General features: G+C 35.9%; 1 protein-coding gene across 1 annotated transcript in view; it reads left to right on the top strand.

Moving 5' to 3' along the window:
- RADX (RPA1 related single stranded DNA binding protein, X-linked) overlaps positions 1-15,644 on the top strand; it is a 102,375-nt gene that overhangs the window by 11,054 nt on the left and 75,677 nt on the right. The window contains exons 4-5 of the mRNA XM_040468379.1: positions 15,181-15,289; positions 15,485-15,576. Coding sequence (XP_040324313.1) covers positions 15,181-15,289; positions 15,485-15,576 — 201 coding nt within the window. The remainder of the gene's footprint in view (positions 1-15,180; positions 15,290-15,484; positions 15,577-15,644) is intronic.

The raw sequence follows: 15,644 nt of genomic DNA, 5'->3' as shown, positions 1-15,644 counted from the left end.
AAGAGTATTCAGCTAGGGGCATCTGGGTGGCTCAGTCGGTTGAGCACCGGCTTCAGCTCAGGTCATGATCTCACAGTCCGTGAGTTCGAGCCCCGCGTCAGGCTCTGTGCTGACAGCTTAGAGCCTGGAGCCTGCTTTGGATTCTGTGTCTCCTTCTCTCTCTGCCCCTCCCCTGCTCATGTTCTGTCTCTCTCTGTCTCAAAAATAAATAAAAACATTAAAAAAAATTGCTGAATCTGTTAGGACCTGGTAAACTTCTAAGTTCCTTTATAACATTTTTAAGCAATCACTTAATAACTATACTTATTTATGAATACATTTATTAAAAAAATATGTGATATATTTATTGTTGATTATGAATGAGCACCACTTAGGATGTACTTATATCTGTTTTCTTTTTTGTATTATAATACTAAATTAATGACTTAAATATACTTTTACTATAAGGTGCTATTCGAAAGGGCTTTGTCAGCATTTTATTTTGAAATAATTTCAAACTTACATAAAAGTTGAAAGAATAGTATAAAAAACTCGCATATACCCTTTTCATGAATAAAACAGTTGTTAACATTTACCTTTACTTTATCATTCCCTGACTCCATAAATCTAAATACATATATATTACAAATATATATGTATATGTATTACAAATATTTATATACATATATTGTATATATTTGAGAGTAAGTGGCAGCCATCACACATACCGTTACCTCAAAATACTTCAGTAATATTTCAATGTTTATTTCCTAAGAACAAGAACATTCTATTCTATAATCACAGTTCAGTTACAAATTCAGCAAATTTAAAATTGATAAACTGATGTTATCTAAGCTGTAGTCAATATTCAAGTGCAATTGAATTGCTACTCTTCCTAATTAGTACTAAAACAAAAGTTTTGACATCTTGGCATCATACTAAATATTTTTGGAGAATTAAATTAATATATTAAGTGATTGCTTTCAGATATGGATATCAATTTTTTGCCTTTCTATTTTTAGAATTGTAGATTATATCACTCAACAAGTTTAGGTATTGTTATTGGCTCATAATAGTTTTATACTGGACCTGTATTTCTTTGTATTCTGAATTCCCTACTGATAGATTAAGCTTAATTACTTGGAGAATGTGCAGATAATATAGCTTTTGTTCACTGTTTCCTTAGATAGTATATTAGTTAGTTAGGAAACTATTAGATAGTTTCCTTAGATAGTTTATTTGGGGAATCTCATATGATTCCTTATTAAAATCTTAAGGATTTGGTAGGCATCAATCATGTCTTTCTGGATTAACAAGTTATTACCTAGTAGTTTGACACAATTAGTCTATTATCATTACTCTTTATCATAAAGTTGAGAAGTTACACTGATATTGACGTTGGGACTTACTTGAAAAAATACAGTAAAAACTGGCAAAAAGAAGCGAATTCGCAACACGTGTTATTATTTCTATCAATTTGTAAATTCTTTCCACAACCAAGCATATCTAGGTGAAAAAAATTGAGACATTTGCCAATAAGAGATAAGGTAAGTGACTTTGTTGATGTCACATGATAAATCACTGGCATAGTTAAAACCTAGTTTTTCTTATACCTAACCTAGTGTTCTTTTTATGAGATACACTGTTTTCCTGGTATAAAGAGAATTAATTTAAATCACAATTTTTACATGGCTGTGGGCAATCTAGAAATGTGTCTGGTACTAATAGCTGTTTCTAAACCTTAAAAACATATGGAAAGTAGAACAATAGACAGCATGTGGTCAATAGATAAACAGCTACTAAAACTTAACACTGAAATTGAATCAAGCACTATGCTACCTCTACAGTATACAATTATAGGGCTATATTTTCATATGCAAACTCTTTAAGATATGAGAGGTTATTTATACTTTCAAGTAAATAATTGTAAATACAGAAATTATTTTTTCAAATGGGAGTCTTGATGAAAATATATTGAAAATGGTTCTTTTAGTCTTTAAACAGTTTTATTTTTTATCAGTATTAGCATCAGTCTACTTTATCCTATACCCTTTTAAGAAAATTTTGTTTATTTCTTTAGAGAGAGAGAGAGAGTCCCAAGCAGGCTCCAAGTGGTCAGCACGGAGCCTGATGTTGGGCTCGAACTCACAAACTAGATGATTGTGACCTGAGCTGAAACCAAGAGTCAGACACTTAACCAACTGAGCCACCCAGGCGCCCCTATCCCATACCTTTTTGATAAATAATAGGACTTTTTCCCTGTTTATCAGGGGTTAGCAAGCTATTTCTGTAAATAGCCAGATAGTAAATATTATAGGCTGTACAGGCGATATAGTTTCTGTCATAAATACTCAACTCTGCCTTTTTAAAAAATGTTTGAGAGAGAGAAAGAGAGCATGAGCAAGGGAGGGGCAAAAAGAGAGAGGGAGAGAGAGAGGATCCCAAGCAGGCTCTACTCCATGAGCACAGAACCCATCATAGGGCTTGAACTCACGAACCATGAGATCATGACCTGAGCTGAAATCAAGAGTCAGAGGCTTGGGGCGCCTGGGTGGCGCAGTCGGTTAAGCGTCCGACTTCAGCCAGGTCACGATCTCGCGGTCCGTGAGTTCGAGCCCCGCGTCAGGCTCTGGGCTGATGGCCCAGAGCCTGGAGCCTGCTTCCGATTCTGTGTCTCCCTCTCTCTCTCTGCCCCTCCCCAGTTCATGCTCTGTGTCTCTGTGTCCCAAAAATAAATAAACGTTGAAAAAAAAATTAAAAAAAAAAAAAGTCAGAGGCTTAACTGACTGAGCCACCTAGGTACCACCTCAGCTCTGCTTTTATAGAGTGAAGGCAGAGATAATATGTAAGGAATGGGCATGGCTGTGTTACAGTGAAACTTTATTTGCAAAAACAATCATCTATCTGCAGAGTATAGTTTGCTGAGCCTATACATATATGTAGATCTCAACACTGCCTGGACATTAGGGACTTGGGGAGCCTTAAAGAACCGTAGACACGCCACCCTCTGAGATTCTGATTTAATTACTCTGAGGAGGGAACCAAGACATTGGCACATCTTCAAAATTCTTCAGGTGATTCTAATATGCAGCTACAGTTGAGATCTACTGATTTATGATCTTTAAAAAGCTCGAATGTGTTAATAATCTTTTGAAGAGAAATGACAGTTCCGTAAACCATTCTAGACACAGGAGATATAAAGGTAGGTAATACAGAGTTCTACTTTTAAAAAATTAGTCTAGCAGGGTAATATATTACACTGTATGTTAACTAACCAGAATTTAAATAAAAATTTGAAAAAAATTAGTCTGACGGTAACAGATTAGTAAAATGGACAGATTACAGTAAAATGAAAGATTAATGACAGTAAACAGTAAGAAGGTATGATGAACAAAAGGAGAAAGTAAATGAACAGAAATGTAGTTGAGGGAAGAATGAATGGTTGGGACAGTGGGAGAATGAGTTGGATGGGAGAAAGTGTAAGTGGGGGTTAGGAATAGTATCAGGGTAGTTTAAGTGTTATGACTAGGATAAATGAGAAAGAGTATGTAGTGGGGGCTGGTGTTGGACAGTAAGGGAATAAAGATTTGTGGTACCATCACTGCTTTCTAGATGCTGATGTTGAAAGACAGACTATTGGGGTAATTATCTTGGTTTATCTTTTCATATTTACATGTGTAGTTCCAAGTTACAGAGATGGAGAGATAATATTTTTTAAGACCAAATAAATGTGTTGTAAAGCACAGGACATATTTGCTGGTAATGTGTGGTTTTGGAGATTGGCATTTTGCATATCATTCTGTCCTTGCCATTTTGCATATCATTCTGTCCTACCTTTTATCTTTTTTAAAAAATTTTTAACATTTATTTTTGAAAGACAGAGTGAGACAGAGCACGAGTTGGGGAGGGGCAGAGAGAGAGGGGGGACACAGAAGTCCTACCTTTTATCAAATAGTACTCACCTAGCATACCCACATAAACATTTTATTTTTTAAAATTTACTTATTGAAATTCAAGTTAGTAAACGTACAGTGTAGTATTGGTTTCAGGAGTAGAACCCAGTGATTTATCACTTCCATGTAACACCCAGTGCTCATCCCAACATTGCCCTCCTTAATGCCCATCACTCATTTAGCCCATCCCCCCCCGACCTCCCCTCCAGCAACCCTCAGTTTGTTCTCTTTATTTAAGAGTCTCTTATGGTTTGCCTTGCTCTCTGTTTTTAACTTATTTTCCTTTCCTTTCCACTATGTTCATCTGCTGTGTTTCTTAAATTCCACATATGAGTGAAATCATTTATTTGTTTTTTTTGTCTTATTTCTCTCAGCATAATACACTCTAGTTACATCCACGTTGTTGCAAATGGCAAGATTTCATTCTTTTTTTTTACAGTGAAACTCAACATGTATTTCTATTTAATCACAACAATTAGAAAATATATCTTTTAAAACTACAATCTATCACAGCGTCAAAAATAACAAAATAAACTAATTGATAAATATAACAAACTTATATAAGGTTTACACTCTGAAAATTATGAGACATTATTAAGAAAAATTAAGAAAACACATATTGGGAGAAAGTTAATCATATTCCTGGACTGGGAGACTCACTATTATTAAGGTGTACAATTATCTTGAAATTTATTTATACATATAATGCTGTCCAAAACAAACTCCCAGTAGGCTCTTTTATGAAAACTGATAATCCAGGGTGGTTACATGGATACACTCATTTGTCAAAACTTCTAAAACTAAACACTTAGAATGACAGGTAAATTACGTGGATAAAGTTGATTTTTAAAATGAATAATGTTTTACCCAGTAGACGACACCTTAGAAATGAGGTAATTTTATTTAGATAAAGTCCTATAGAGGGGCGCCTGGGTGGCGCAGTCGGTTAAGCGTCTGACTTCAGCCAGGTCACGATCTCGCGGTCCGTGAGTTCGAGCCCCGCGTCGGGCTCTGGGCTGATGGCTCGGAGCCTGGAGCCTGTTTCCGATTCTGTGTCTCCCTCTCTCTCTGCCCCTCCCCCGTTCATGCTCTGTCTCTGTCCCAAAAATAAATAAACGTTGAAAAAAAAAATTAAAAAAAAAATAAAATAAAAAAAATAAAGTCCTATAGAATGTATTAATTAATTATTTAATTAATTAATTAGTTTTTTATTTTTAACTTGTTTTATTTTTCATTTTTTTAAATTTACATCCAAATTAGTTAGCATATACTGCAACAATGATTTTAGGAGTAGATTCCTTAGTGCCCCCTTCCCATTTAGCCCATCCCCCCTCCCACAATCCCTCCTGTAACCCTCAGTTCTCCATATTAATGAGTCTCTTCTGTTTTATCCCCCTCCCTGTTTTTATATTATTTTTGTTTCCCTTCCCTTATGTTCATCTGTTTTGTCTCTTAAAGTTCTCATATGAGTGAAGTCATATGATTTTTGTCTTTCTCTGACTAATTTCACTTAGCATAATACCCGCCAGTTCCATTCACGTAGTTGCAAATGGCAAGATTTCATTCTTTTTGATTGCCAAGTAATATTCCATTGTATATATATACCACATCTTCTTTATCCATTCATCCATCAGTGGACACTTGGGCTCTTTCCATACTTTGGCTATTGTTGATAGTGCTGCTATAAACATGGGGGTGCATGTGTCCCTTCAAAATAGCACACCTGTATCCCGTGGATAAATGCCTAGTAGTGCAATTGCTGGGTTGTAGAGTAGTTCTATTTTTAGTTTTTTGAGGAACCTCCATACTGTTTTCCAGAGTGGCTACACCAGCTTACGTTCCCTCCAGCAATGCAGAAGAGATCCTCTTTGTCCTCGTCAACATCTGTTGTTGCCTGAGTTGTTAATATTAGCCATTCTGACAGGTGTAAGGTGGTATCTCATTGTGGTTTTGATTTGTATATACCTGATGATCAGTGATGTTGAGCATTTTTTCATGTGTCGGTTGGTTATCTGGATGTTTTCTTTGGAGAAGTGTCTATTCATGTCTTTTGCCCATTTCTTCACTGGATTATTTGTTTTTTGGGTGTTGAGTTTGATAAGTTCTTCATAGATTTTGGATACTAACCCTTTCTCTGATAAGTCATTGGCCAATTTCTTCTGCCATTCTTTAGGTTGCCTTTTAGTTTTGCTGATTGTTTCCTTCACTGTGCAGAAGCTTTTTATTTTGATGAGGTCCCAGTAGTTCATTTTTGCTTTTGTTTCCCTTGCCTCCGGTGACGTGTTGAGTAAGAAGTTGCTGTGGCCAAGATCAAAGAGGTTTTTGCCTGCTTACTTCTCGAGGATTCTGATGGCTTCCTGTCTTACATTTAGGTCTTTCATCCATTTTGAGTTTATTTTTGTGTATTGTGTAAGAAAGTGGTCCAGGTTCATTCTTCTGCATGTCACTGTCCAGTTTTGCCAGTACCACTTGCTGAAGAGACTGTCTTTATTCCATTGGATATTCTTTCCTGCTTTGTCAAAGATTAGTTGGCCATATGTTTGTGGGTCCATTTCTGAGTTCTGTATTCTATTCCATTGATCTGAGTGTCTGTTCTTGTGCCAGTACCATACTGTCTTGATGATTACAGCTTTGTAGTATAGCTTGAAGTCTGGGATTGTGATGCCTCCTGCTTTGGTTTTCTTTTTCAAGATTGCTTTGGCTATTTGGGGTCTTTTCTGGTTCCATACAAATTTTAGGATTATTTGTTCTAGCTCTGTGAAGAATGCTGGTGTTATTTTGATAGGGATTGCATTGAATATGTAGATTGCTTTGGGTAGTATCGACATTTTAACAATATTTGTTCTTCCTATCCAGGAGCATGGAATCTTTTTTCCATTTTTTTGTGTCTTCTTCAATTTCTTTCGTAAGCTTTCTATAGTTTTCGGTGTATAGATTTTTCACCTCTTTGGTTAGATTTATTCCTCGGTATTTTATGGGTTTGGTGCAACTGTAAATGGGATCAATTCCTTGATTTCTTTTTCTGTCGCTTCATTGTTGGTGTAGAGGAATACAACCAATGTCTGTGTGTTGATTTTATATCCTGCAACTTTGCTGAATTCATGAATAAATCCTAGCAGTTTTTTGGTGGAATCTTTAGGGTTTTCCATATAGAGTATCATGTTATCTGTGAAGAGTAAAAGTTTGACCTCCTCCTGGCCGATTTGGATGCCTTTTATTTCTTTGTGTTGTCTGATTGCAGAGGCTAAGAATTCCAATACTATGTTGAATAAGAGTGGCGAGAGTGGACATCCCTGTCTTGTTCCTGACCTTAGGGGGAAAGCTCTCAGTTTTTCCCCATTGAGGATGATATTAGCATTGGTTTGTTCGTATGTGGCTTTTGTGATCTCCAGGTATGCTCCTTCTATCCCTACTTTCTTGAGGGTTTTTATCAAGAAATGATGCTGTATTTTGTCAAATGCTTTCTCTGCATCTGTTGAGAGGATCATTTGGTTCTTGTCCTTTCTTTTATTGATGTGATGAATCACGTTAATTGTTTTACGGATATTGAACCAGCCCTGCATCCCAAGTATAAATCCCACTTGGTCGTGGTGAATAATTTTTTTAATGTATTGTTGGATCCGGTTGGTTAATATCTTGTTGAGGATTTTTGCATCCATGTTCATCAGGGAAATGCATAAATGTTTATAATTGTCTGTAGTTCTCCTTTTTAGTGGGGTCTCTGTTTTGGAATCAAGGTAATGCTGACTTCATAGAATGAGTTTCGAAGTTTTCCTTCCATTTCTATTTTTTGGAGCAGCTTCAAGAGAATAGGTGTTAACTTCCTTAAATATTTGGTAGAATTCCCCTGGAAAGCCATCTGGCCCTGGACTCTTGTTTTTTGGCAGATTTTTGATTGCTAATTTGATTTCCTTACTGGTTAAGGGTGTTTTCAAATTTTCTATTTCTTCCTATTTCAATTTTGGTGTGTCTATGTTCTAGGAATTTGTCCATTTCTTCCAGATTGCCCATTTTATTGTCATATAATTGGTCATAATACTCTCTTACTGTTTTTATTTCTGCTGTGTTGGTTGTGATCTCTCCTCTTTCATTCTTGATTTTACGTATTTGGGTCCTTTCCTTTTTCTTTTTGATCAAACTGGCTAGTGGTTTATCAATTTTGTTAATTCTTTCAGCGAACAAGCTTCTGGTTTCATTGATCTGTTCTACTGTTTTTTTTTTGGTTTTGATAGCATTAATTTCTGCTCTAATCTTTATTATTTCCTGTCTTCTGCTGGTTTTCGGTTTTATTTGCTGTTCTTTTTCCAGCTCCTTAAGGTGTCAAGTTAGGTTGTATATCTGAGATCTTTCTTCTTTCTTTAGGAAGGCCTGGTATATACTTTCCTCTTATGACCGCCTTTACTGCATCCCAGACGTTTTGGGTTGTGGTGTTATCATGTTCACTGACTTCCATATACTTTTTAATTTCCTCTTTAACTGCTTGGTTAGCCCATTCATTCTTTAGTAGGATGTTCTTCAGTCTGCAAGTATTTGTTACCTCTCCAAATTTTTTCTTGTGGTTGATTTCGAGTTTCATAGCATTGTGGTCTGAAAATACACACAATATGATCTCAATCTTTTTGTACTTACTTAGGGCTGATTTGTGTCCCAGTATATGGTCTATTCTGGAGAACATTCCACGTGCACTGGAGAAGAATGTATATTCTGCTGCTTTAGGATGAAATGTTCTGAATATATCTGTTAAGTCCATCTGATCCAGTGTGTCATTCAAAGCCATTGTTTCCTTGTTGATTTTTTGATTAGATGATCTGTCCATTGCTGTGAGTGGGGTGTTGAAGTCTCCTACTATTATGGTATTACTATTGATGAGTTTCTTTATGTTTGTAATTAATTGATTTATATATTTGGGTGCTGCCATATTTGGCACATAAATGTTTACAATCATTAGGTCTTCTTGGTGGATGGACTCTTTGATTATGATATAATGCTCTTCTGCATCTCTTGATACAGTCTTTATTTTAAAGTCTCGACTGTCTGATACAAATATAGCTACTCTGGCTTTCTTTTGTTGACCACTAGCATGATAGATGGTTCTCCATCCCCTTATTTTCAATCTGAAGGTGTCTTTAGGTCTAAAGTGGGTCTCTTGTAAACAGCATATAGATGGATCTTGTTTTCTTATCCATTATGTTACCCTATGTCTTTTGATTGGAGCATTGAGTCCATTGATGTTTAGAGTGAGTACTGAAAGATATTTATTTATTGCCATTATGATGTTTGTGGAGTTGGAGTTTCTGGTGGTGTTCTCTGGTCCTTTCTAATCTTTGTTGCTTTTGGTGTGTGTGTGTGTGTGTGTGTGTGTGTGTGTGTATAAATATTTATATATTTATTTATATATTGTATTTTATATAATATTATGTATTATATATCATTATATTTTATATATAATATATTTTTATAAAGATTTTAAAATAAATATATATTTATATATATATAAATATTCATCTTTTCTTCTCTCCTTCTATTTTTGAATGACAACCTCGTTGGATAAAGAATTGTTGGCTACATATTTTTCTGATTCAGCACATTGAATATATCCTGCCACTCCTTTCTGGCCTGCCAAGTTTCTGTGGATAGGTCTGCTGCAGACCTGATCTGTCTTCCTTTGTAGGTTATGGACTTTTTTTCCCTTGCTGCTTTCATGATTCTCTCCTTGCCTGAGTATTTTGTGAATTTGACTATGATATGCCTTGTTGATGGTCGGTTTTTGTTGAATCTAATGTGGGTCCTCTGTGCTTCCTGAATTTTGATGTTTGTGTCTTTCCCCAGGTTAGGAAAGTTTTCTGCTATGATTTGCTCACACAACCATTCTACCCCTGATTCTCTCTCTTCCTTTTCTGGGACCCCTATGATTCTGATGTTCCTTTTTAATGAATCACTGATTTCTCTAATTCTTAAATTGTGCTCTTTTGCCTTAATCTCCCTCTTTTTTTCTGCTTCATTATTCGCTATAAGTTTGTCCTCTATATCGCGGATTCTCTGTTCTGCCTCATCCATCCTTGCCGCCGCTGCATCCATCCGTGATTGCAGCTCAGTTATAGCATTTTTAATTTCATTCTATTTTTTTACTTCTTTTATCTCGCAGGAAGGGATTCTAATCTGTTTTCAACTCCAGCTAGTATTCTTATTATCATGATTTTAAATTCTGGTTCAGACATTTTACTTGTATCTGTGTTGGTTAAATCCCTGGCTGTCGTTTCTTCGTGCTCTTTCTTTTGGGGTGAATTCCTTCATTTTGTCATTTTTAAAGGAGAAAAGGTATTAATGAGGTAGAGAAATTAAAATAAAAAAATAAAATTAAAAAATATTGTAATTAAAAATTTAAAAACACACACACACACAAAAATCTAATAAATGATGCTAGATCCTACGTGTGTTTTGGTCTGGATGTTGAAAGTGGTTTGACAGATTAGAGAAAACAAAAGGGTGGAAGAAAAAGAAAAAAAAGAAATCGTTTGAGAATTTGAAAAAATGAATACACTGAAGTAGACTAAAATGAGATGATGGGAGTAAAATAGAATTTGAAAGAATTTACACAAAAGTAAAAAATATAGTAAAAAATTAATGTTTTTAATAAAAATTGAAAATAAAAATGAATTTTTTCTCCTTCTGTATTCAAGAAAAACAATAGTTTAAAAGGAAAAAGAAAGAAAATTGATAAGATGGACCTGCTAACAGATTGAAATAGGACTGAGATGATTTCATTTTCCCCTAGAAGTCAGACTATGTAGCGCTTTATAGTCCATAAACTAAGTAGGTGAGGATACTTGTATTCCTGAAGAGCCAGGTTGGCCCAGTTGGGCGGGGCTCAGTGTAACGGCTCTGTTCTCCACTAGATGGTGCCGCTAGCCTACTGGGGTGGGTTGTTGCAGTGCCCGTAGGTGTGTATGCATGGGAGCTGTAAAAATGGCATCACCCAGCTACCCAGTCTCTAGTATGGGAACTGTTCTCTCCAATCAGCAGTTGGACACACGTCCTCTGTCTTCAGCTTTCATCCTCTCCCTGCTTCTTCACTGTCCGTGACCAAGCCCCAGGCAGTACCTCTCTCCCAAGTTTTGTCTCAGATGCGGCTGTTTTCCCCGGCCCCTTACTTCTGAAGGACTGCAGCTTTGACCCGTTCCGCCCCTCTGTGGGAGGGTCTCACCCAGCAATGGCCAAATGCTGGCTGCACCCAGGAACACCTGCTGGACCCTGCTGCTGCTGGTGCCCCAAGACGGGCCAGGTGCCAGCCCGCCCCAGAAAAAGTTTGCGAGATGGTGTAGCAGCAGCATTTCAGGGTATGGAAAATCACAACACACATCTAGCACCAGGCTTCACCCTTAATGACCTTGTTCCAGCACCAGCGAATGTGGTCAGTTTCTGGGGTCTGCTGGGACCAGGTGGCTTCAACAGTCTCTACCAAATGCCCTTCCAGCATTGGAACCGCTTTTCCCCATGTGGCCTGAGAACCTCTCAGACCCCCCCTCTGTTCCTGGGGATTCACCCTTCCCACCAGAGCACTGCCAGGTATCGAACTGCAGAGTTGCAGACTTTGCGCTCTTGTTTACAGTCTTAATGGAATTTAAACCCTCTCCTTTCTCCCTTTTTAGTTTAGTCCCTGTGGCTGTTTCCAATTTTCCACTTTCTCTCCAGCTGCTTTTGGGGAGGGGTGCTTTTCCCGTATTCTCCCCCGCCCCAGTCTCTGTCCTCTCTCTGCCTGCAAAGATGGCTCCCTGCCCACTGCCAGCTTCTCTCTCCCCATGTTCACCACTCTATGCCACGTACCTGCTGAATTCTGTGGTTCAGGTTGTGCAGATTGTTGTGTTCATCCTCCAATCAGTTTTCTAGGTGTGTAGGATGGTTTAGTGTTGGTCTGGGTATATTTCATGGACACGAGACACACAAAAAACTTCCATGCTGTTCCGCCATCTTGGCTCCTCCACTCATTCTTTTTGATCACCAAGTAGTAATCCAACATCTAAAAATCTTGAGTTTTTCAGACTGTTTTGTATAATACCTACTGAGATAAGTGTTTTGGGTTTTGGTGGGAAGGGGCTGTTTATTTCATTAAAAACCCTAACATTTTGTAGCTGGGAGGGAACTTAAATATAATCAAGTAACTATGACTATGAAAGTGCTTTGTAAAATGCAGACTGTTGTCTGGGTGCAAGGTAATATGTAACACAAACGTTCCTCACTTATATGCGAAAAGACTAAAACTCATAAAGTTTAAATGAATTTTCTAGTCACATGGCTGGTAATAGGCAGGATGAAAAATTAAGTGTCTTTGTCCTGTTTTAATCTTTGTTTCCTACACAGCAAATTCTTAGAAAATATTTCCTACTGCATAAAAGGAGATAGAAAGCCCAGATAGCTGTATAACTATTAAAGAAATTGAATCAAAGTTTTAAAATCTTTCCACAAAGCATACGTCTTTTTATAGGCAAATTCTACCCAAAATTCATGGAATATATCAATACAAAACTATTCCAGAGAATAAAATAAGAAGGCATACTGTCTAACTCATTCTTTGCTACCAATATGACCTTGATAAAACTAAAGAAGAATAGTATGAAAGAGAAAAATTAAAGGCTAGCTTCAGCCTTGAATATATATATACAGATATTTTAAATAGAATATTAGCAAACTGAATTCACTTCTATGTAAAAAGTGATTACTCAGTGTGACTAAGTTGCATCGTTCTCCAGCAATGCAAAGTTGATTTTACATGTGAAAATCTGTAGTGTCACTCCTCACATCAACAGATTAAAGAAGATAATGGTCATCCTAATAGAGGCACAAGAGGCATTTGTGAAATTTTTACACCAATTCATAAATTTAAAAAAGAAAATAGCAAGAGAAGGAACTTTCCGTAACCTGATAAAGGATGTTTACAAAATAAAAACAAAACAAACACACCTCTAAGTAGGGAAAATTTAAAAACACTCCTTTTTCAAATGGAGAACATGGATGTCTCATATTCCTGTTTTTATTTGTTATACTGGCTGCCCTAGCCAAAGTGAAGATAAAATGCATTAAAATCATAAGGATTTTAAGGAAAAGCACAACACTGTCATTATTAACAAATTAGATTTTCTACAAAGAATACACAAAATAACACAAAGTATTAAATAAAAATAGTAAGATATTGGCAAAGTTAGCTATGAGACCAGTATACCAAAGTCAGTTGATTTTGCGTACTACAATAACAGTTAGGAATTGCAATTTTAAAAAAATAACTTACTTTGTCAACAATAATTACAAGGCATCTAGAAATGAATCTAACAGAAGATAAGTAAGACCTGTTTGGAGATATTATAATACTTCATTGAAAGACATTAAAAATTCTCTAAATAAATGGAGAAATATCCCATGTAGGAAGTCAGTCTCAATTTTGTAAGTGTGTCAAGTACCCCCAAATTGATCTGCAGATTCAGTCCTATTCCATAAGATTTTTTTTCCTGGAACTGACAAACTGATTCTAAAATTTATATGAAGGCACATAATTATCAAAAGTAGTCAAAACAGTTCTGAAGAAAAGTAGTAGGGAGCTGCAGAGTGAGTGAAGACTTGTCCTACAAATATCATAAGTTAATATAAAAGAATTTATGGCCATGTAATATTGGTATAGGTATAAACAGAATGATCAGAAAATCACAATTCAATTGAGAAATAGCCCTAAACACACAAAATTTTGATAGGGTATATGTGCTGTACAGATCATACAGAAAGGAAGAACTATTCAGTAAATAGTATTGGAATAATTAAAAATTGGAGAAAAAATAACATTATATCCCTATCTCATACCGTATAAAAAGCCAATTCCAGATATATCAAATGTAAAAGCCAAAATTTTTAGGAGAACTTGTAAGAAATATGTGTTTGACCTTGGGATGAAGAAGGATTTCTTGGATAAGATACAGGAAATAGTATTTGTAAATGACTGATTATTAAACCTGACTACATTGAAATTAGAAACTTTTTTTCATCAAAAGACACCATAAAAAGAATGAAAAACAATCCACAGACTGGGTGAATATATTTGCAATAATATAATCAACAAAGTATTAGTATTCGATATATATGAAGAAGTCCTTCAAATAAATAAGAAAAAGACAATCCAATAGAAAAGTGGGAAAAAGACACAAACAGGTATTTCACAAAAGAGAATTCATGAATGAATGATAAGTATATTAAATGTTTAACATGATTAATGATAAGGGAAGTGCAAAATAAGACTACCACAAATTGTCATTTTGTGTCACTGGATTGACAAAAAAATACATTTGACAGTAGCAAAATTTGGAGAGGATGTTGATCAATGGAATTCTTACACATTGCTGGTAGAACTATAAATAGGTTAATTACTTGAAAATAGGAATTAGCCTGTAGAGTGGAACATTTTCACATTATACAATCCAGGGTTTCCCTCCTGGGTATAATACCCTAGAAGAATTTTGCCTGTGTGCACAAGGAGACATGTACAAAAAGTTCATAGTGACCCTGTTTGTAATAGCAAAAAACAAGAAATAACCCAAATGTCGATCAACACAACAATGGGTAAATAAAATTGTAATATGTCAACACCCTGGAACATTATTCAGCAGTGGGAATAAGAAAATAAAAGCACTACATGCAGCTACATGGATGAATTTTAGGACCATAATGCTGAGTGAAAAGCGTAACCTTAGAACACTGGATGTGGTATGAGTTTATCCATATAAAGTTAAGAAACAGGGATGCCTGGGTGGCTCAGTTGGTTAAGCATCTGACTTCAACCCAGGTCATGATCTCATACTCCCTGAGTTCAAGCCCTGTGTGGGGCTCTGTGCCGACAGCTCAGAGCCTGGAGCCTGCTTGGGATTCTGTGTCTCCCTCTCTTTCTGCCCCTCCCCCACTTGCACTCTGTCTTTCAAAAATAAAAGCATAAAAAAATTTTAAAAACAAAGATAAACAGTATTTTGGGCAAAAAATATAAATGATAAAAACCTTTTTTTAAAAGAAAAATGATAAAATTTAAAGAATGGCTAACTTTTGGTGGAGAGCTAAGTAGATATGTTAATGTAGGAGTAAGTAGAAGAAAGCTTTTGATGAAGGTTAGTGGTGGGCTCCAAAGAGTTCAATATAATATTGTGCTGTGTGATTTGTACACTTGTGTATTTTTTATCTGTATCAAATGTCATATTAAAGTAATATATTTGTTTTTCAGAAATCTGCCTCAACCTCCGAGATCCTCCAACTAACATAATTATCATTCCAGAAAAGCAGGTGAAACCTGAATGGAGATTGCCAAAATTAAATCACCGCTTTATCACAAGGTAAAATGGCCTTGTGTAAAATACCTTAAGTATTAATTTTTAATGTTAGACACTGAAACAATGTATTATTATTGCTCAAAATCTACCCCAAATTATGCCCTATCGATTATATAGATATACATTTTCACAGTCATAATTTTAGAATGCTTTTTCAGTGTTTAAAGATACAGTATTTAATAGTTTTCCTTTTTTTAGGTCAGAATTGGATGATATGCCAGAAAATCATATCTGTGATGTTATTGGCATTTTAGTTTTTGTAGGAAGGGTCCAGCGGTCAAAAAAGAAAGGTAAGCTTTTAAACTTGAAAGTCATGACAGCATTTCAGTGAATAGTTCTGTGTTCATACATGTATAAT

Source organism: Herpailurus yagouaroundi, unplaced genomic scaffold (assembly GCF_014898765.1).
Source record: "Herpailurus yagouaroundi ecotype Mexico unplaced genomic scaffold, PumYag 67700, whole genome shotgun sequence".
Classification (NCBI taxonomy): domain Eukaryota; kingdom Metazoa; phylum Chordata; class Mammalia; order Carnivora; family Felidae; genus Herpailurus; species Herpailurus yagouaroundi.
This window is presented reverse-complemented; position numbering and strand designations above follow the sequence as displayed.